The sequence below is a fragment of the Leguminivora glycinivorella genome, chromosome 11 (genome assembly GCF_023078275.1).
Source record: "Leguminivora glycinivorella isolate SPB_JAAS2020 chromosome 11, LegGlyc_1.1, whole genome shotgun sequence".
Lineage (NCBI taxonomy): Eukaryota > Metazoa > Arthropoda > Insecta > Lepidoptera > Tortricidae > Leguminivora > Leguminivora glycinivorella.
The window spans coordinates 13,386,169-13,409,217 of record NC_062981.1 but is presented as its reverse complement, the minus strand read 5'-3'; the positions used below and the strand labels follow the sequence as shown (position 1 = coordinate 13,409,217).

The 23,049-nt window shown below is 43.0% G+C and overlaps 1 protein-coding gene across 1 annotated transcript in view; it reads left to right on the top strand.

Moving 5' to 3' along the window:
* Positions 1–23,049, top strand: part of LOC125231029 (protein split ends) — a 155,184-nt gene that overhangs the window by 98,329 nt on the left and 33,806 nt on the right. The window contains 4 exon segments of the mRNA XM_048136370.1: positions 12,324–12,455; positions 18,520–18,784; positions 20,463–20,789; positions 22,713–23,003. Of these exon segments, the coding sequence (XP_047992327.1) occupies positions 12,324–12,455; positions 18,520–18,784; positions 20,463–20,789; positions 22,713–23,003 (1,015 nt within the window).

Genomic DNA, 23,049 nt, shown 5'->3' with positions numbered 1-23,049 from the left:
TCAAGGTCATTGGGTGTTGTCAGTGTCTTAATAGACTTTTCAAATGCTGTAAATCACGAGCTTCTTGCCGCCCTCGATCATCTCAATATCTCGTCATCAGCGGCCGAGTGGTTTGCATCCTACCTTTGCGGTCGTCGGCAGGCAACACGTGCCAATCGGACACTTTCTGACTGGTGCGAACTTTCATCTGGTGTTCCTCAGGGTGGTATACTTTCTCCACTGCTGTTTTCTGTATTTGTTAATTTAATAACGCCCTTAATAAATTGCTCATATCACTTGTACGCCGACGACTTACAACTGTACACTCAAGTGGCGGTTGATAATATGGACGAGGCTATAACGCGGCTAAATAACGACCTTTCTAGCATTGCATCCTGGTCGAAAGATTTTGGGATCGATGTCAACCCGTCTAAGGCAGCGTTCCCACTTATGCGTCGCGTGTCTCGGGGCGCGCAAAGGGCGTTCGCGCCACGCCACCTGAGTGTAATTCAAAAAGCGTCTCCTCAGTACATTTTGTATAGGAAGGACGTAAGGCAGCGTTCCCACTTATGCGTCGCGTGTCTCGGGGCGCGCAAAGGGCGTTCGCGCCACGCCACCTGAGTGTAATTCAAAAAGCGTCTCCTCAGTACATTTTGTATAGGAAGGACGTAAGGCGCGCCGCCAAGCGGCGCGGCGCGCGCCCCGCCGCCGCCACGCCACCTGGGGCGCGTCTTACGTCTTTCCTATACAAAATGTACTGAGGAGGCGTTTTTTGAATTACACTGAAGCGGCGTGGCGCGGACGCCCGTTGCGCGCCCCGAGACACGCGACGCTCTGGTGTGGCCGGTCACTAAGGCGCGCCGCCAAGCGGCGCGGCGCGCGCCCCGCCGCCGCCACGCCACCTGGGGCGCGTCTTACGTCTTTCCTATACAAAATGTACTGAGGAGGCGTTTTTTGAATTACACTGAAGCGGCGTGGCGCGGACGCCCGTTGCGCGCCCCGAGACACGCGACGCTCTGGTGTGGCCGGTCACTTAGGCAGCGTTCCCACTTATACGTCGCGTGTCTCGGGGCGCGCAACGGGCGTCCGCGCCACGCCGCTTCAGTGTTATTCCAAAAACGTCTCCTCAGTACATTTTGTATAGAAAAGACGTAAGACGCGCCCCAGGTGGCGTGGCGGCGGCGGGGCGCGCGCCGCGCCGCTTGGCGGCGCGCCTTACGTCCTTCCTATACAAAATGTACTGAGGAGACGCTTTTTGAATTACACTCAGGTGGCGTGGCGCGGACGCCCTTTGCGCGCCCCGAGACACGCGACGTATAAGTGGGAACGCTGGCTTAGACAGGTTAGATAGACTTCTAAATAGTTGCATAAGGTTTATCTTTGGCCTCCGCAAGTACGATCATATCTCCATCTATCGTCGGAAACTTAATTGGCTCCGAATACGGGACCGCAGGAGCCTCAGAGTGCTGTGTATGCTGTACAGTATACTAAATGACCCAGCAATACCGGAGTACCTGCGGTCTAAATTTCAGTTTGTCACCGCACAGCCGGGCCGTGAGCTTCGTTCCTCCCGGAAACTAATTTTGTCAGTGCCTCTTTATCGCTCCGGATCCATGTCCAACTCTTTCACTATGCATGCGATCCGTCTTTGGAACGATCTCCCTCTTGACATAAGGCAAAGTCAGACCAAGTCTCTGTTTAAGATCAAGTTGCGCTTGCACAGACATCTTTTAGATAAGTCATAACTAAGAGTCGTAATAATTATAAGGGACCGGCCACATCAGATCGTCGCGTGTCTCGGGGCGCGCAACGGACGTCCGCGCCACGCCACCTGAGTGTAATTCAAAAACGTCTCCTCAGTACATTTTGTATAGGAAGGACGTAAGACGCGCCCCAGGTGGCGTGGCGGCGGCGTGGCGCGCGCCGCGCCGCGCGCGGCGCGTCTTACGTCCTTCCTATACAAAATGTACTGAGGAGACGTTTCTTGAATTACACTCAGGTGGCGTGGCGCAGACGTCCGTTGCGCGCCCCGAGACACGCGACGTTTAAGTGGGAACGCTGGCTAAGTGACCGGCCACACCAGAGCGTCGCGTGTCTCGGGGCGCGCAACGGGCGTCCGCGCCACGCCGCTTCAGTGTAATTCAAAAAACGCCTCCTCAGTACATTTTGTATAGGAAAGACGTAAGACGCGCCCCAGGTGGCGTGGCGGCGGCGGGGCGCGCGCCGCGCCGCTTGGCGGCGCGCCTTACGTCCTTCCTATACAAAATGTACTGAGGAGACGCTTTTTGAATTACACTCAGGTGGCGTGGCGCGGACGCCCTTTGCGCGCCCCGAGACACGCGACGCATAAGTGGGAACGCTGCCTAAGGCAGATATATATATTTATTTATGTATATATAATGTTATATGTATACGTATGTATATTTATGTGTATTTGTAAGTAGGTATCTATATTATTTTAAGTATGTATATTTTTTTAATATATATAATAGTAAGCTGTATGATATATATAATCATTTATGGTTATTTAGTAGGTATTCCATTTCTCGACATTTCCTGCACCTATTAAGCTCTTATAGATCTCTGTTTGGCCCAAAGGTTAGCTGGTAGAGAATGCCTTCTGGCATTAAGTTCGCCTTTTGTACATTTTTTTACTGTGCAATAAAGTTGAAATAAATAAATAAATAAACCATAAAACTATTTATTTGTGTACGTTACTGCAACGACATAAGGTTTACCAATAGACAGCTAAGATGTCATTGTAAAACAGTAAACTTCAAATTGGACAGGTAATCGCAGTAAGCAAATTTAAACCCAATATTCAGAATGACAAGGTTGTAATTAGGTACGAGTTAAATTTGTTATGACTTATGATAAACAGTAAGATTAAACTGACAAACAACGTCAAACTCGTTGCGGAAAAAATAATCGCCCAAGTAACCAGCCAGTATTAATACCCCTAAATACTGAAAAAGGTAAACAACCTCTAGCAATGCGATATGCACAAAGTTGTATTACGAATACAATACAATAGGCACGTAAAAAATAACTAATCATACTAATTTAAATAAAAATATTACCCCCATCAAGATATAGCTCAATCGATTCTACTCTCAATTCTGAACAAACGGTTTTCAGGTTTTTAGTGTTAAGTGAAACACGGTGTATACTAAACGCATTTTTTGCGCTGTAGTTTCCTCGCTGTAGTGAGGGGAAAAGTTTTGTGTTACACTCGGGTGCAAATGTATTTTACTTCTCGTGTGTTAAAAAACTCGTAAGTTCAGGATTCTATTCTCGAACCACTCGCTTCGCTCGTGGTTCAACTATAGAATCCTTTCACTTGCTCGTTTTTCAATTCCACACTCGGCGTTAAGATACAACTTTGCCTCCTTGTATAACAAATAACTATTACCAGTTGGTGTGGTGAAAAAAAATTGCAACCAGCCGCATCTTTGTTTACAATAAAATCTGCGATAAAATTCCCTACAGGCCGTCCCTATCGCACTATTTGTAAGTGCGATAGGGACGGCCTGATATTTTATCGTCTATCGCGCGACCATGCTTTCCGTGCAGGAGGTCGATTTTTGGATCTCGCATACGGGATTTTGTCACTAAAATACCGGTTGAAAACGGTGACTTGTTTATTATTTTCAGTAACAATTTTCTGAATTCGAACGCGTGAGACTCAAAGATCGGCGCGCAGGGGACTGATTTTTGAATCTCGAACGCATGAATTCGCCTTTCGAAAGTCTGTGGAAAACGACGTAATGCTATTTGTGAAAAAGGACGGCTTTTATATGTCGGAGCCGGTAGCTCTACGACATCAAGGGGCAGGCACCAGCTCCATGGTGGGCGGAAACGGTGGGCATATCACGCACACAAGTCCAACAAATGTTTATGCAACTGGTAACGAATATTACTAATATCAAAACAAACACAATCACTTAATTTCCAAAACACAAAAAAATCACACCAACTCAAAGCTTTAGCATCACTAAGTTATCAGAACCGGAAACGAATCCGTGGGTCAAGTGGTACACTACTAGTACTTAAAGCGCACACGTAATCTCATGGCACGGTTATGGGATAGCGCGCGGTCGCGTGTCTCTATTCATCCATGTCCCAAATCTTAATGCCCTCTTAATGCACCTTTAAGCGCACCACACACATAGCAAGGGCGCGGGCGGGTGCGTGCGTCTGCGGGCCCGCCGCGCGTTGTGTTAGCCAGTTTATAATGTACATCCACTCACACAGCGCGGGCGCGGGCGGGTGCGTGTATCAGCCACACGCGCCCGCCTGCGCCCGCGCCCGCGACACAGACAGAGCGGGTGAGGCGGGTAACGGGCGGTAGCTTTTTTCGTAATTCATTGGTTTGCGTATAAGCTCTAGGGTATGCAAACCGGTTAACCGAAAAACCGGTTAACCGAGACTTTTTGGTCTCGGTTAAAAACCGGTTTTCATAGCTCTAACCGGTTAATAACCGAAACTATATTTCATTCCCAAAATGATCAAATTAGTCATAAAAAGGATCAAAAGTGCGTACTTCTTTAATGTTTTGTAATCATAAAGATTTATTTATTACTTTTCATTGCCAACATTACGCACCTGCACTGAATTTCTTAAAGAAGTCATAGTATAATAATGATTTTATAATCTAACTAAACGCGAAGATTAAAAAAATGGTCCCGAGTCCACTCAAATATACATTTTATACATTAGAGTCCGGTTAGTATTACAACATTTACGACAGCATATAACGTCCAACCGCTTAGGACGACGTAAGCACAGGTTTTTGGTTTTCACATGTGATAATATGACAGTAAATACGTTTATTACGACACCGGTTTTAACGATTAACCGCCTTTTACGACGTAATTTTACACCAAATCAGTCTGTCAAGTCCGGTTACAACGACGAGCGACAACATTTTTACTAGTAAATTGAAGAAACAAAGCTATTTCCGCCCCGCGCTCGGCCCCTTATCTTGCCTGCACCAAGACGTAGCAAGATGAGATTGTGGCCATGTGACTTTTTGGAGGATTGGTTTTAATAATTTCAACAATTTGTTCGCCTCGGGACTATTCTTATAAGTTATATAGAACCCGCTGTTTATTTTTCGATTGCGTATAAACTAGCTTTACTTACATACATATATTTTTTTAGTAGGTATAAAAAATTGATTGTCATATTTATTAAGTAAATTGAGGTTAGAGGAATGCGATTATTTATTATTACGATAGTCATTTTCCGGTGATGAGCAAGCACGCATACTAAAAATTTCTAATCAAACAAGTTCCAATTAAAAGTATTATAATACCATGTAAATAAACCTATTCATTGAAATGTTTTAGTAATATCGATGTAGGTATTAATTTTAATCAAAAGAAATGAAGTTCGTTTTGTACGACGTTCGGTACGGTAGTACGACTACGACGTAATATCAGCGATCCCTTGAGCGTCGTTTTAACCGGACTCTACTGTATATTTCAAATTATATTTTTAAAATAAAGGGAACATGGATATCTTGGTTTCCTTACGTCAATTGCTTGTATCACTAGTGGCTCTGGGACATGTAAATCTTCGGGACATGCTTAGAAAACGCAAAACTGACAAATATTTCGTTATATTTAAAATTGCACACGGAGCTTGATCGCGTATTATTAATATAAATAAATATTTCGTTCTTAAAGTGATTACAATCAAGTCACGACAGTTTTAAGCGCCATATACGCTATGGGCACTCAAGCCCTTTATGGCAATTTCAGCATTTTACAAAACTTCCAAAAACTGATTAAAAAAAATGATCTTTATAATGCAAGTTATACTTGCTACGATATCATCAATTTTCTTGAAGGTAATAGTAAAATTATTACGTAGTACAGCCATTTACTAAAATTCCGCAAAAACCGGTTAAAAACCGGTTAACCGGTTTTTAAGGTGAAGGTTCGATTAACCGGTTTTTAAAGTTAACCGGTTTTTGCATCCCCTAATAAGCTCACACACATTGGGCGTGCGCGGGTCGGGCGGGCGCGTGCATTTCATGGCGTTTGTATTTATTTACAAAGTTTGTATCCTGTTTCGTGTGAAAATTTGTGTCCTGTTATTTTGTTTGTTTGTATTTGTATCCGTGTGGTGACGGGTTAAGAATTTCACCACCCCCTTTCTTCTCGTGGGTGTCGTAGAAGACGACTGTGGGATATGGGGTAAATTGTGGCGTAGGCGAGAGGCTGGCAACCTATCACTGAAATGTCACAGTTTAGTTTTCTCTCAACCCCTTATTTGCCAAGAGTGGCACTGTAACTTTAACAGTTTCATGTGCTCTGCCTACCCCTTTGTGGGAAACAGGCGTGATTGTATGTTTATATTTTTGCACTCAATGTTCATGTAACTCTTCAAAGGCTGCCTTTGACATGTGAAAATATTTAAAAAATCTATGTTCATAGGTTTCCAGTTCTCTACACAGTCTATGGTACTCTCCAAATATTAATCGTTTCATATTAATTTCCTGAACCTGGATTTTTTTTTCTTTTGCGAACTTTATTCCTCAAAACAAGCAGAAACAATAATTCCTCGTCTGTGTCCGTATCTTCTGACATCTTGGTGCAGACTGCTAACGATCGATGGCGGATGGGTTGGGAAACCCGCGTCGGGCCCGCCGCGGGCCCGCCGCGCCCGCGCCCGCGCTCTGTGTGAAGGGTTTGAAAAACGCACCCGCCCGCTAGGACCCGCGCCCGACCCGCGCCCGCGCTAGATGTGTGGTGCGCTTAAGGAAAAGTCGAAAAAAATATTTTTATTAATTTCGTTCATATGAGCGTGTTGCTCTTTCCAAAGGTTGTTTTTTCAGAATCTGGAAGTCACATTAAAAATACCATGACTGATTTCCAAAGAAAAACACCTTGAGATACAAAATCAATCATAATCTATGTAACTCCAATGGGAACATACTTAAAATTAGTTTCGAACTTCTTTTGACGATTTCTCAAAAGTGCAATTTTAGATTGTGTAAATTTGATGTTTTTTTTTTAAAAAAGTATGGGACTTAGGGTCATGATTTTTTTTGTATTAGATAGCTTATTTAACGTAGATTTAGGATCTGTGCTTAACTCAATACCTGCCATAAGGGCCTTTTAGCCATGGACGGCCACATTTATACTTTGATACGCAAAAATGGATACGATACTTACGAGAGCCTATATAATATTAAGATACTTTGCATTCGAGTTTTTGAGTAGCCGTATTTATTTTCTATTATATTTTTTTCTTATAACAAGACATGGGCTTAATAAGTCACATAATAAGGTGCGCATTTTGTCCTAGAAACTCGACGTAAAGCATGTGGTTTAGACAGTATTGAGTTAATCTTCCCGAGTACCAATTACGATTTCGGACAAATGCTACCAGAAAATTCACAAACTGCGTACAAGACGATACGATTGCGAAAAAAATTGTACGGTGCGAACCTCAACTACACATGATCCACAAAGCAGAATATCTGGACATAGTCTAGCCACTGTTATTTAAAAAAAATAAAGTTTCGGATCTGTGTATGGCGGCCATTTAGAGAATGTGGCATGGCGCTTACGCTAACTTCGACTTTGATGTCGAATTTATCTATCATACAGTGTTTATGTCGATCTGGTTTAGGGACTGTTCAAACACCATGAATGTCTAGTAGACTTTGGCCTATTGCTAATTTTTTTATCTGTTTTTCTTATCCTGCTTGCATCAAAAATTTACGGCAATCCGAAACGTTGCTCAAAAATGCGTTTTTTTTAATTATATAAATTCACCGCATTTATTCTGCAAGTGCCCTATTGAACAACCATGAAGAGGACTCTTAAAGAATATGTTTTGGCAGCATATTAACCTTTGTTTGTTGAAATCGTACTAATGAGTCATTGGAATATTCTCAAATTATGCCAGATAAGGGTTGTCCGAAATGTCAAATACATTTCGGACAAAAAAATAGACCTTAATGAAAGTACCAAAACTCCTTAAAATAAAATCAATATCAGACCTTCTTATATCAAATAGTGCTTACCAATACCTTCAGATCATACTCTCGGAACATAATAATACAAAATTATGCACATGTCAACATTTAGACCAGGTTTTTTTTGTCCTTATACTTAACGATACAGTCTTTAATCTTGTTATCCTCGGTGATTTTTTTTTCCTATCCCATAAAAAAAAAAACGATTTGCCGCCCTTAAAATCTGGCCGCCCTAGGCCCGGGCCTACTGGGCCTTAGGGCAAATCCGCCATTGTGACGGTAACAATTTTTTCTAAAATTTTACCAAACTGGCACGACTTAAGAGCGCTATGACAAAAAAAGGCGATATATTGTAAAATGTACAATATTTATCGGCAAAATTGTACACTTTACTCATACTAAAAGACAGTAAAAGTACTTGTTTCAGTTAGGAAATCTAATTAACTGTCGGTTCATTAAAAAACATTTGGAAGAAAAAGCTTTTTCAATTAGTAATGATTTTTTTTCTGATGCTCGTTTAGGAAAAACCGCGCGAAGCACAGATTTCGGAGCTCTTATTATGTACAATTTGATAAGCTCACTCTCATAAATGCGTTAAATTTAAATTCCTAATATCTTGTACTTTAGGCCTATTAAACAATATTTATCATTTAATCCTTTGAAATTGAGAAATTGAAAGTAAAACGAACTCAATTTTGTCTTTAAAATACATCGAAACAAGTGATCATTTCTCCGAAAATCTACATGTTATCGAAGTTATTTTAGTATATAAATAATCTGCACAATGTGCTTAAATTGCTGTTATCCATTTGTCGTTATAATATTTTATCATGATTTTTTGCCAATTTTTTGAAAACTAGCCTTCCTGTCGCTATTTTACCGGCGACGGACGCCTGCGATTTCAGTGCCGCGCCGGAGCTCGAGGAGGTGAGACGTATGTCGCTTCGCTCTCCGAGTTTTCATCGCAAACGTCGAGAATATTTATCGTTGTGTGGGTCGGACGCCTTGTTTATACACGGGCTATCCTCGCATTGTGTGTGTGTAAACAGCGACCAACGACTTTGATCCTAGATCCGTAAATATTTGCTTTTGTAATATTTTGTTATGTTTGAATGTTAAAGTATTACAACGTTATGATGATAAATATGCGAAAATTACAATACGGTCAAGATGATAAGACACATCAAGATGGTACTCGGGATCTGATGATGGAGCCAGAAGGTGGTCACCAGTACCAGTGAACCATGTAAGTAAACGACTTCGTGTTTAGGCTCGTTGGGTTCGTCTCAACAAGACCTTTGACAAGAGGTGGTACTCAGGGTCTGATGATGGAGCCAGATGGTGGTCACCAGTACCAATGAACCATATGACTAAACCACTTCGTATTTAGGCTCAATGGGATCGTCTCAATAAGACCTTTGAAAAGAGGTGGTACTCGGGATCTGATGATGGAGCCAGAAGGTGGTCACCAGTACCAGTGAACCATGTAAGTAAACGACTTCGTGTTTAGGCTCGTTGGGTTCGTCTCAACAAGACCTTTGACAAGAGGTGGTACTCAGGGTCTGATGATTGAGCCAGATGGTGGTCACCAGTACCAATGAACCATATGACTAAACCACTTCGTATTTAGGCTCAATGGGATCGTCTCAATAAGACCTTTGACAAGAGGTGGTACTCAGGATCTGATGATGGAGCCAGAAGGTGGTCACCAGTACCAGTGAACCATGTAAGTAAACGACTTCGTGTTTAGGCTCGTTGGGTTCGTCTCAACAAGACCTTTGACAAGAGGTGGTACTCAGGGTCTGATGATTGAGACAGATGGTTGTCACCAGTACCAATGAACCATATGACTAAACCACTTTGTGTTTAGCCTTATTGGGTTCATCTCAATAAGACCTTTAACAAGAGGTGGTACTCAGGGTCTGATGATGGGACCAGATGGTGGTCACCAGTACCAATGAACCATTGAACTAAACCACTTCGTATGTAGGCTCATTGAAATCGTCTCAACAAGACCGTCGACAAGAGGTGGTACTCAGGGTCTGATGATGGAGACAGATGGTGGTTACCAGTACCAATGAACCATATGACTAAACCACATCGTCTTTAGGCTCATTGGGATCGTCTCAATAAGACCTTTGACAAGAGGTGGTACTCAGGGTCTGATGATGGAGCCAGATGGTGGTCACCAGTACCAGTGATCCATGTAACTAAACCATTTAGTAATCAGGCTCATTGGGTTCTTACTTCTTCTTAATAAGACCTTTGACAAGAGGTGGTACTGAGGGTCTGATGTTGGAGCCAGATGGTGGTCTCCGGTACCAATAAACCCATGTAACTGAACCACTTCGTTTTTTTATGTTATTCAAATATGCGAGTTGATTTTTGGTGACCACAATCTCTCTCCATCATCAGACCCTGAGTAACACCTTGAAGTAATTAGATTTATATTTGACTTATTTTATCATCATATTAATATATACTTTACTCTAATACTTATCATATAACAAAAGCAAACATTTGGGATGGGATCTACTTAAATATGATCACAGTTTATAATTATTACTTTAAATTTTTAAATAAATTTTAACGTAATTAATATTATTTTGCGCTATATTCTAGTCTTTTCGTACAAAATAATGTTTATTAGAAATCAAAAGTTTATATCGAGATAGTAGATTGTGGTTGTTATCAAGATTCCATAGGAAGGATCAAGATTGTTTTGTCCATTATTGTAGTGCGAGCGAGTGATAAGACGTGCTAGAAAGGGTCGGCATATTGGGCTCGCGCGGCGGGTAAAATACCTAATTTCGCCCGACGCCGAAATGTTATAACGCTCTTAAGAGGGCTTTCGTGTTAAAAAATAGTGAAATCGCAACCGAGCGCTCGATCATACCGTGTGTGGTATCAAATTAAAGGGCTTTGCGAGTAGTTTATAAATATATATCACATTATAGGACTTTTTCTACTTGGTCTAACAAAATATGAGAAAATGTCCAAAAGTGGTAATAATTGTACCGGTGAAGGCTCGTTTTCAAAAAATTGGCAAAAATCAATAATAGCAATTTATAATCACTGAGGCATAACAGCAATTTAAGTAAACGTTGCAGATTAATTTAGTACAAAACTTACTTCAATGTGATGTAGATTTTCAAAGAAATTGTCACTTAATTTTAGGTAATTTCTTAAAAAAATTGAATTCGCCTTAGGCTAGTTTACTCTTTTTCAAAAACTTAAAATAAAAATCTAGTCTGAAATGATTGTGGTACAGGATAACGTGCATTAGAGAAAAAATCATAATTAATTTAGTGAGTTAGTTTTCAAAAATCCAGTCTTATAAAAATCAAGATAATAAGATGCTCTAACTGGAACTTGAATTAAATAAATCTATTGGATAACGGAAAGTGTAGTATTTCACCGACTAAAACTATCAATTTTACATTCTTTTGACGTTTTTTTTGAAAGCAGCCTTAACCAGCGTTCCCACTTAAACGTTGCGTGTCTCGGGGCGCGCAACAGACGTCCGCGCCACGCCACCTGAGTGTAATTCAAAAACGTCTCCTCAGTACATTTTCGCATCGTCGCCCCAGGTGGCGTGGCGGCGGCGTGGCGCGCGCCGCGCCGCCAAGCGGCGCGTCTTACGTCCTTCCTATACAAAATGTACTGAGGAGACGTTTTTTGAATTACACTCAGGTGGCGTGGCGCGGACGTCCGTTGCGCGCCCCGAGACACGCGACGCTCTGATGTGGCCGGTACCTTAGGGACGTTTTTTGAATTACACTCAGGTGGCGTGGCGCGGACGTCCGTTGCGCGCCCCGAGACACGCGACGCTTAAGTGGGAACGCTGGCTTAGAGATAGGCCTATATTTTTCTATATCCTGACTTATAGGATCCACGGCCCGGCCACGACTTTGGTCTAAGCGCGACAGCGGTGAGCGGCGGCCATACATTGGAGCGAGACACAGCGAAGGGACTTTTCATTCGCCCGTATGGCTACCGCTCACCGCTGTCGCGCTTAGACCAATGTCGTGGCCGAGCCGTAAAGCCAGCCCCCGCCGGCTCGCCGGCACCCACGCAGTAACGTTATAAAAATGCGTTATCATGGTTACAGAATAACCGAACCAACAGCCGAACAATGCTTTTTCATTTTTTACTGCTTGGGTGCGCAGGAGGCCGGCGAGGGCTGGCTTTGGGGAATAGACTTTAATGTAGGGTTTTAAAGATCTATGCACTACCCTGTAAATGACGTACGGGAGTAGAAATAATACTATTGTTGGCGTGATAGCGCTAATTCTTAACTTTAACGTAAATATATTTTTGTTAGTAAAATGTGATGCTATTTCTATTCCAGGGGCGGCGAAGATAGCACTAGCAACTCGTGTGCGATTGTGGCGACGGCGGCGGCCCCGGCAAACTGGCGAGGTACCAACGACAGCGCCACCGACTACTGCCGGCGCGGCAACACGCCAGTCACATACGGCAGGTACCAGCGGAAAAATTCTACCGCGCCCTACAACACGCCTCCTTCTAACATTGAAAGGTAACGTCGGTTCTTTAAAAAACAATACTATCATGGCTGTGTCATTTATTATTCGATGCTTATCGATAGCTCGGCACAACTAAAAAAATATATATTTAGTAGGTACTTTTCATTAGCTCGACGCGCGTGTACAGTTTAGTATATCATTCTTTTGAACTTGTTAATAAAGATATAGTCCGTTCTCTATTGGAAAAATGTATGAATTTTTGAGTACAGCATTGGCGTTTGGTATGGGTATTATACACGTCCTCCTGAGTCAAACAGGACCGGTAGCCACTTTGAACTCCGTGTCCGAAGAGGGAGGGGGGGTCAAAGTATGGAGCTCCCGGTGCTCAGAAAAAAAATTCTGGCCGATTAGTTTGAGCTTTTGAGTCAATTTTAGTGTCATTTTTATGTAACTAGATAATGACTAATTTATTCCCAATACTAGTTTTTTAGGGTTCCATAGCAAAATATAGCACAATATTTAATATAATTAATTTTTAGTAGCCACGAAATGCAAACAAATCCTCAATTTTTGTACTAAACTTGTTTTTAAAAAAAATACTGTTAAAAAGCCTATTTTATTAGTAATCTAATAATATTAACATTCTATATAAAATTTCTTATACAATTTGATGTAAAAAAAAAAATATTGAAAGTACTGCAACGATCGCCAGCGCAGCATAGGGGACGGCATAAGGGACCCCACCGGGGTCCATGTGAAACTTTTTATAAATATTGTAACACCAATTGTACATACCATGGTTCGCAATAAATATTTACTTTACTTAAAGATTTTTAATAATCATTATACTGCGCCCCGAGTGTTGCCCACGATGAAGAAGAAGCAATGTGTTAACTTAGGGTATATATGTAGTACCTCCTCCATACTTAATTTTATCAATATTTGTTAAGCCACACTTTGGCGTGAAGAAGTAACAAACACAGTATGCTCACAAACTTTTGCCTTTATTACTGTGATTTTTAATCATCTTCAATTTAAAAACGAAGCGAGGTGACAGTTTACCTCATTCAGATGGCTAAGGGAGATTTTGAGTCTTCTGTAGGCAATGTCCCCAAATATAAACCGCCTGTAACACTGCCCTTAAAGCCTGAAAGACGTAGACGCGCCTCAAGCGACGCCGCGCCCCGTCGCCGCCACCGCGCCGCCGCCACCTCGTTAAATTACATTCAGGCGGCGTGGCGGAGACGTCCGTTGCGCGCCCCGAGACACGCGACGCTTAAGTGGGAACTCTGCCTAAGCCAGCGTTCCCACTTAAGCGTTGCGTGTCTCGGGGCGCGCAAAGGACGTCCGCGCCACGCCACCTGAATGTAATTCAAAAAACGTCTCCTCAGTACATTTTGTATAGGAAGGACGTAAGACGCGCCCCAGGTGGCGTGGCGGCGGCGTGGCGCGCGCCGCGACTAGAGATGGGTAGGGGTGAGTAAATACTGAGTATTTACCCGTAATTTACTCAAAGCACCGAGTAAATACTCGTATTTACTCATTTGGGTGAGTAGAAACTGTTACCTAAAAATAATTTAAAAAATGATATTGAAGTACTTAGTCGTGTTTATTTTAACTGTGTAGACATGTTTAAATGATATTTATATTCTTAGAAGCTTATGGGAGTCTTAGTTTGTCGAAAAAGAGATAATCATTGTGAGAAAAAAATAGTGATAATGTTTAGTTAGCAGTTCTGTTTTAAAAAAGCAGGTATTTACAGTAAAAGTATGAGACTTAAATTAAATTGATGTTCTAGATAACGGCATGACGTTCGGAAGTGATTGCTAATGTGGCACTTACGACCCTTTATTAAGGGTTTTCTAAAGAAAACTCAAAAATGGCTCAGCTGATGACGTTTAAAGTACTAGTTTTGTGTTTTGTATTATATGGGCAATAATTTGACGGTTTCTGGATATTTTTCCAACAACGAATTCGAAAGTTATAAAGGTATAAACATTATTTCGGCCTTAATTATCGTTTTATTCCAAAACTGTTCATATTATTAAAAAACCAGATGATGTATAACACACTGGTAATTTCTGAATTTTATTTTTGTGAAAAAAAGTTACATGTATGGAGAGCACGTCTTTAAAATAAAATTCATATAAATTTGATTACTTAACTTAGTAGCCGATAACAAAATACACCAATATTTTTAATTTGTATTTCCATTTCAGCACACTAAATAGTTTATACCCACCAATTTGAGTAAAAACGAGTAAATACGGGTATTTTGAGTAAATACTGAGTATTTACTCGATATTTACTCTTGAGTATTTACTCACTACCCATCTCTAGCCGCGCCGCTCGCGTCTTACGTCCTTCCTATACAAAATGTACTGAGGAGACGTTTTTTGAATTACACTGAAGCGGCGTGGCGCAGACGTCCGTTGCGCGCCCCGAGACACGCGACGCTCTGATGTGGCCGGTCCCTTAGTGGGGACGCTGCCCTATGAAGCGGTAAATGAGTGCCGAAAGTTTACAAAAAAGCACACACAAATTGAAAGTTTGCCTCCTACAGATGCTGCTCTTAAATAACAAACCTTAAGGGCAGTGTTTCAGGAGGTTTCTATTTGGGGACAGTGCCTGCAGAAGACTCAAAATCTCCCTTGTCCATCTGAATGAGGTTGGCAGAAGGAAGACGAAGCTTGGGTGCCACTTTGGACCCAAAGACCTATGGCTGCTCAAGCATGCCTAAAATTGATAAGATGTCAGTGCCTTAAATCTTGCAGTTTCAGGTGCAATCGTATCAAACGCCAGCTCTAATGTACAGAGTTATGTCACTGTGGAACTGTTACCTCGCTTCGTTTTTAAATTGAAGATTATTAAAAATCACAGTAGTATTATAAAGGCAAAAGTTTGTGAGCATACCGTGTTTCTTACTTCTTCACGCCCAAGTGGCTTAACAGATATTGATAAAATTAAGTATGGAGGAGGTACGATATACCCTAGTTAAAACATCGCTTGTTCTTCATCGTGGGCAACACGTGGGGCACAGTATAATGGTTTTTAAAAATCTTTATGCTGTCTCCTATGCTGCGCTGTAGTACTTTCAATATTTTATTTACATCAGATTTAAGAAGTTTTTTATTTAATGCTAATATTTTTAGATTAGGTACTAATAAAATGGGGTTTTTAACAATATAAAAAAAAACATGTTTAGTACAAAGATATGGAAATATGAGGATTTGTTCGCATTTCGTGGCTATTAAAAATCATTATATTAAATATTGTGCTATATTTTGCTATGGAACCCTAAAAAACTAGTATTGGGAATAAATTGAACATTATCTAGTTACATAAAAATGACACCAAACTTGACTCAAAAGTTCAAACTAATCGGCCAGAATTTTTTTTCTGAGTACCGGGAGCTCCATACTTTGACCCCCCCTGGGGGGTTCCCTTCGGACACGGAATTGAAAGTGGGTACCGGTCCTATTTGACTCGGGAGGACGTATATAATACCCATACTAAACATCATGTCTGTACTCAAAAATATATACCTCTCCATACAAGCATGCCCAATAGAGAACGGACTAATATGCTGGATCAGTTTTATCTGAACACGAGTACGACGTCATATCTGTATGAGTAAAGCCCTCACACGGAGCGTAACGTGGGAGACGTGTAAGTCCCTCTGCACACGGGGCGTAAGGCATACTGTCCATCATGAGGCCTATAATAAGCTGCGTAGATGGTACACACACGCCGTGCCGTGTCAATGGATGTGTACATTGTACAATGTTTAAACGTAGGCAACGTAGCTTTCGCTGATTGCGAAGATATTAATAGGCCGAAATAACGTTTTCATTACTGCCAAAATGACGAAATCATTACGAACGAAAGAAAATGCAGGTTATATACAAGACATACAAGTTCAAACAAATCCGCACACGAAGCGCCGTCGTAGCGTAGAGATCTAAACGGGCCGCGCACGATGCTTGCGGTAGCCAAGCGGTATGCTCGCATCGCGCCTCGCTTACTCTACGCTCTCAAAACGGTCCAGTGTGGCGGAGGCTCTAAAGGCCGAGCCACACCGAATGCGTGTGCAGTACCCCTGTCACACCGGGTACGCGTACGCAAGGCAACGCCACGCAGGGTGCTACACACGTCACGCAGACGCAAGCTGCAGCTCTGCGTGCACATCCGCAGTCACTTATGTACTATTCCTTAGTCGAAAGCGTCTAGAACTCTAGACGAACAGTAATGTTCGAATGCTGTCAATCGGATGAAGAGGAAGCACTTCTCTTACTTTTAGCGCAAAACACGCAGTCGCAGTGAGTGCGTCGTCGTGAGTCGCACACTACTTCAATTCATTATAGTCACTTAATTCAAGCTTCAAGAGCTGCTTGCTGTTTGAACAATTTTGTTAAGCCTCCGCCACACATAAAGCGTTTTTATAGCGTAGCGTTAGCGGAGCACAATGATAGCGGTGCGCCGGACGAACGCTGGCGTTCCGCTCGCAATCCGCGCGCATAGCGTAGCGTTAGCGGAGCGGAATGCGAGCGCATTCAGAATACGCTCGCGCGTTCACGGACTCCGACATTGAGGACACTCTTTTGTTACTGGGGCCCCTTTAGGAACTACCTACACACAGGCGACGCATGTCCTAAGACGCGGAACGGACGTCAGCGCCGCATTGCTTGAGTGTAATTTAAAAAAACCTGCACTAAGAGAAAACAAGTTTTTTGATTATATTTTAATCCTACGCCTACGTGTTCTTTGGTTCAAACAACAAGTTAGATTTTGTTGAGTATAACTAGTACATTCTACAAATTACTCGTAATTGGAATCAACAATACTTATATTTGAATCAACAAGTCGATTTTATAAAAGCAACATGACACATTGTGTTAAAAATATATTTGGCTGATTCAATCAAATATCTTTTAACAAGTTTGACCTTGTTGTTCAAACAAATTTGACTTGTATCATCAATATTGTGATTTATTCCGTTTACTAAAATGTTTCAAACGGATAAACCTTTCTTACGTATTTCCTATACAAAATGTACTGAGGAGACGTTTTTTAAATTACATTCAGGCGGCGTGGCGCTGACGTCCGTTCCGCGTCGGCGGACATGCGTCTCTTGAGTGTGGACGGTCCCTAAGGCAGCGTTCCCACTTATACGTCGCGTGTCTCGGGGCGCGCAACGGGCGTCCGCGCCACGCCGCTTCAGTGTAATTCAAAAAACGTCTCCTCAGTACATTTTGTATAGGAAAGACGTAAGACGCGCCCCAGGTGGCGTGGCGGCGGCGGGGCGCGCGCCACGCCGCTTGGCGGCGCGCCTTACGTCCTTCCTATCCTATACAAAATGTACTGAGGAGACGCTTTTTGAATTACACTCAGGTGGCGTGGCGCGGACGCCCTTTGCGCGCCCCGAGACACGCGACGCATAAGTGGGAACGCTGCCTAAGAAGGACGTAAGACGCGCCCCCAGGCGGCGCGTCGCTTGGCGCGCACCGCGCCGCCTGGGGCGCGCCAAGCGACGTCCCTTGCGCGTCCTTCCTAATCAAAATGTACTGAGGAGACGTTTTTTAAATTACATTCGGCCCATTCGGGTTCTCAGGACATGCGTCGCCTGAGTGGGGATGGTCCCTAACGACCGGGAACGACTGTGTGAGTGAGCGCAGCGCTGCGTCCGCGCCGCGTGTACGTAGAAGGCCGCGCGGTGGGGCGCGCCGTGTGTTTAGCCAAGCCTTTAAGTTCATTTTACTTGACCGCTAGAAAGAAAGTTTTGGTAAATAAAGTCGTTTGCAGGGAAGTGAAGTATCTGTTACGTTAGTAACTTATTATTATTAATCTGTGTCTCTACGCTCCTTGTGCTAAGTGCCTTATGCTCGTTTAAGCGGTAGTTTACACGATTGCGCAATCGACATTACCAATAATTACCATTATCCTAACACGCTTGATCCCAAATATGTAACTAACTTATCGCTCCCGTCACCGCTTTTTGTGTCGGCTATCAATAGGCCATCCGAGCGGATAATTATAGATGCAGGGTTGGGTCTGTTGCAGGACGACACCTCACCACCGATGGTACGCGAGCGGGGAGCGCACGAGCGGGGGCGGGGGCGGGGGCGGCGGCGGGGAGAGCACGCCCAGCACGCCGGGCGGCGCCGACAGCGGGCGGCGGCGGCGCCCGTCCGGCTCCGGCTCCTCGCGCTCCGAGTCCAGCTCGCCCGAGCCCTCCGACACCTCGCGCGCCTCCACGCCCGCGCAGCCGCCGCCGCACACGCCGCACCACAACGCGCACCGCACGCCGCCCGGCATGCAACACCAGGTCTGTTACGACTACGCAGGGGGGGGGTTAATAAACACCGATTGCGGATATATTACGTGTGACACCCACACAAGCGACGTAAGACGTGGAACAGACGCGCTTGCGTGAGTTGCGTGCCTGCGCCGCGTCGCTTGTAATTTAAAAAAAAGTCCCCTCAGTACATTTTGTATAGGAAAGACGTAAGACGTGCCTTAGACGCGTCGCCACGCAAACACTCAAGCGAGGCGCGTCTTAGCGGTAGCCCACACGACGACGTGCGTCGCCTGTGTGTGCATCACGGCTTACGTTTTTCCTATTCAAAATGTTCTGAGACGTTTTTTAATTTACACTCGGGTGGCGCGGGCGTCCGTTCTGCGTCTGACGACTTGCGTCGCTTCTGTGTGGGTCACGGCTTAAAGCTCGGCCACACATGCGCGTTTTGATAGCGTAAGCGGAGCGCAACGATAGCGGTGCGCCGGACGAATGCTGGCGTTGCGCCCAGCGGACGCCGGCGGGAACTAACGAGCGTGGATTGCGAGCGGAATGCGCGCGGATTGCGAGCGGAACGCCAGCGTTCCGCCGGCGCACCGCTATCATTGCGCTCCTCTGACGCTACGCTATCAAAACGCTTTATGTGTGGCGGAGGCTTTAATCACGTTCTCCTCTCCTATAGCAGTTCTGCATGCATAATTGCATAGGCTTTAAGATTTGTTTTTAGTTTATTAGCAAAACTTAGTTACTTTCCTTGGGCCGCCTTACATCAGTCATGTATTATAATACCCATCGATTAAGATAAAATAACAAAACCGGCCAAGAGCGTGTCGGCCTGTCGGGCCACGCTCAGTGTAGGGTTCCGTAGTTTTTCGTATTTTTCTCAAAAACTACTGAACCTATCAAGTTCAAAATAATTTTCCTAGAAAGTCTTTATAAAGTTCTACTTTTGTGATTTTTTTCATATTTTTTAAACATATGGTTTAAAAGTTAGAGGGGTAGGGGGACGCACTTTTTTTCCTTTAGGAGCGATTATTTCCGAAAATATTAATATTATCAAAAGACGATTTTAGTAAACCCTTATTTATTTTTAAATACCTATCCAACGATATATCACACGTTGGGGTTGGAATGAAAAAAAATATCAGCCCCCACTTTACATGTAGGGGGGGGGGGGGGGGTACCCTAATAAAACATTTTTTTTAATTTTTATTTTTGCACTTTGTTGGCGTGATTGATATACATATTGGTACCAAATTTCAGCTTTCTAATGCTTACGGTTACTGAGATTATCCGCGGACGGGCGGACGGACGGACGCCGGACGGACAGACAGACATGGCGAAACTATAAGGGTTCCTAGTTGACTACGGAACCCTAAAAATCGTCATTTTCTTCCTTTCAGTGTCAATGATATTTCGTGTATTTAGATTGAGTTATTGTACAATACTGCCATAAAAAATAAACTAGATTAGCATTAGTATTAAACATTAATGATTTTTGAACTAAGACATTATTTTTGTACAAAAATGAGAACCTCAAAAAATGGTCTGACTAGACGAAAACTTATGCATCGGGGCTAGTACTTTGCTGAAAGATTGCACTGAATTTAGTTGCATTACATTTTTTGATTTTATTTACACCAAATCACCTTTCTACCTCCTAATACAAAAGCATTTTGTAAATTATTTTTTATTTGTTTTTCTCCAGTGGGCATCGACTGCAAGCGGGAGACCTCTGGCCATTTGTGTCCGAAATCTTCCGACAAGGTCGACGGATAGTTCCCTTAAAGATGGTCTCTACCACGAGTACAAGAAACACGGGAAGGTGGTGTGGGTGAAGGTGGTCGGTCAGAACGCAGATCGATACGCAGTGGTCCGTTTTAAGAAACCGTCCGACGTAGAGAAGGCACTTGAAGTGTCTCAAGATAAGCTTTTTTTTGGGTGTAAGATCTCAGTGGCACCTCACCAAAGTTGCGATGAAGATGCGGATTCAGCCAAACCTTACGAGACTGATATTGATGAATACCATCCGAAGGTCAGTATTTTCAGTATTTTTTTGTAAGTTTTATTTTTAGACCTCAGCATATGTACGTAAGAGACTCGTAATAGGTCCACATACGAAGCGTCGTCTTAGGCACCGGCCACATCAGAGCGTCGCGTGTCTCGGGGCGCGCAACGGACGTCGGCGCCACGCCACCTGAGTGTAATTCAAAAAGCGTCTCCTCAGTACATTTTGTATAGGAAGGACGTAAGGCGCGCCGCCAAGCGGCGCGGCGCGCGCCACGCCCGGTCACTTAGCGTAGCGTATGCGATTCCTGACGTCATAACGATAGGCGTAGCGCGTTGAAGTAACAAAGTAGTGAGATTTTACTTATAAAATTATACAATTGGGTACCTAGGTAAAGTTGTTTGAAGATAGGCACATAATATATTTTTCTGATACGTTGCCTTTGCGCGTTCTGAATGTATGAAATTAGAAAAAAAAACACCAATGACAGCTTAGTGACATTGACAGTTGAAATCTTTTTTTTTTTATTTCATACATTCAGGGCCCCATTTCTCAAATCTGAAAGTTACAAGTTACAGGCGGAAGTATCTTTCCAACTTGTCATTGACAACCACTTGTAAATTGTAACTTGTAGCTTCGAGAAATGGGCCCCAGCACGCGCAAAGGCATTGTCACCTCATCTGCCATTAAATTTCAAAAACGTCATATTGGTCACTTAAAAAAGATAATTCATAAATAATACGAAATAAAAAGAGCCACCTTTCCGTAATCGTAATAAAGTATTCTATCAGAAATAGTTATTTGTTATACAAGGGGGCAAAGTTGTATTTTAACGCCGAGTGTGGAATTGAAAAACGAGCAAGTGAAAGGATCCTATAGTTGAACCACGAGCGAAGCGAGTGGTTCGAGAATATAATCCTGAACTTAACGAGTTTTTTAATACACGAGAAGTAAAATACATTTGCACCCGTGTGTAACACAAAACTTTTCCCCTCACTATAGCGAGGAAACTACAACGCAAAAAATGCGTTTATCACTGCTTCCAGTAGTTCCACAGGTGGTAATAGTTATTTGTTATACAAGGGGGCAAAGTTGTATTTTAACGCCGAGTGTGGAATTGAAAAACGAGCAAGTGAAAGGATTCTATAGTTGAACCACGAGCGAAGCGAGTGGTTCGAGAATAGAATCCTGAACTTGCGAGTTTTTTAACACACGAGAAGTAAAATACATTTGCACCCGAGTGTAACACAAAACTTTTCCCCTCACTGTAGCGAGGAAACTACAACGCAAAAAATGCGTTTATCACTGCTTCCAGTAGTTCCACAGGTGGTAAATCATCTTTATTACTAGATTCACCTACTTTTATGAATTTTAAAGTAGTTATTTTGACATTATTCAAGGTCAAATTACTTTACCCACTAGTGGATAAAATGCGTTTTTACCCGCTGGTATTAAAGGACAAAACACGTGTTTCCGAGCTAGTGAGGGGAAAATGATCTTCATTACTAGATTCACTTACTTTTATAATTTTTAAAGCAGTTAATTTGACTATATTCAAGGTCAAATTACTTTACCCACTAGTGGATAAAATGCGTTTTTACCCGCTGGCATTAAAGGATAAAACACGTGTTTCCGAGGTAGTGAGGGGAAAAATATATTATTTGCCTGTCTTCAAAAAAACTTTATCTACCAAAATACGCGGCTCTCACGCCCGTGTGCTGATGGTCTTATCTACAGGAGCGGCCTTAGTGCACGCTTCTCAAATAATTTGTGACACAGACTCCGCTTAAATTGGTATATTACCCTCTCTTCAAGACGAAGTTGTACATTAACTATGTAGTTGTATTTCATTTCTACAGTGACTAAATACATCACTGAATTGAAGCGGTTTTGTTATATTTAGCTTCGATAGAAGTACGACTTGTTAAAATGTTGTATCGTTTGTTGCAGGCGACTAGGACGTTATTTATTGGTAATTTAGAAAAAGATGTAACGCAACAACAATTGAGAGATAAATTTAAACACTTCGGACGAATAATAGAAATCGATATCAAGAAAGGGAGCGGCGGAGGCGCGGGCTACGCGTTCTGTCAGTACGCGTCAATATCGAGCGTGGTGGAGGCCATCCGTGCCATGGACGGCGAGTACGTGGGCGGCTCGCGGGTCAAGCTGGGCTTCGGCAAGCCCGTCGCCACCACCTGCGTGTGGGTCGACGGGCTCACTGAGCACACCGAGAAACAGGTACGCCACGACGCACATACTACCTCATTACATTGAGTAAACGCTT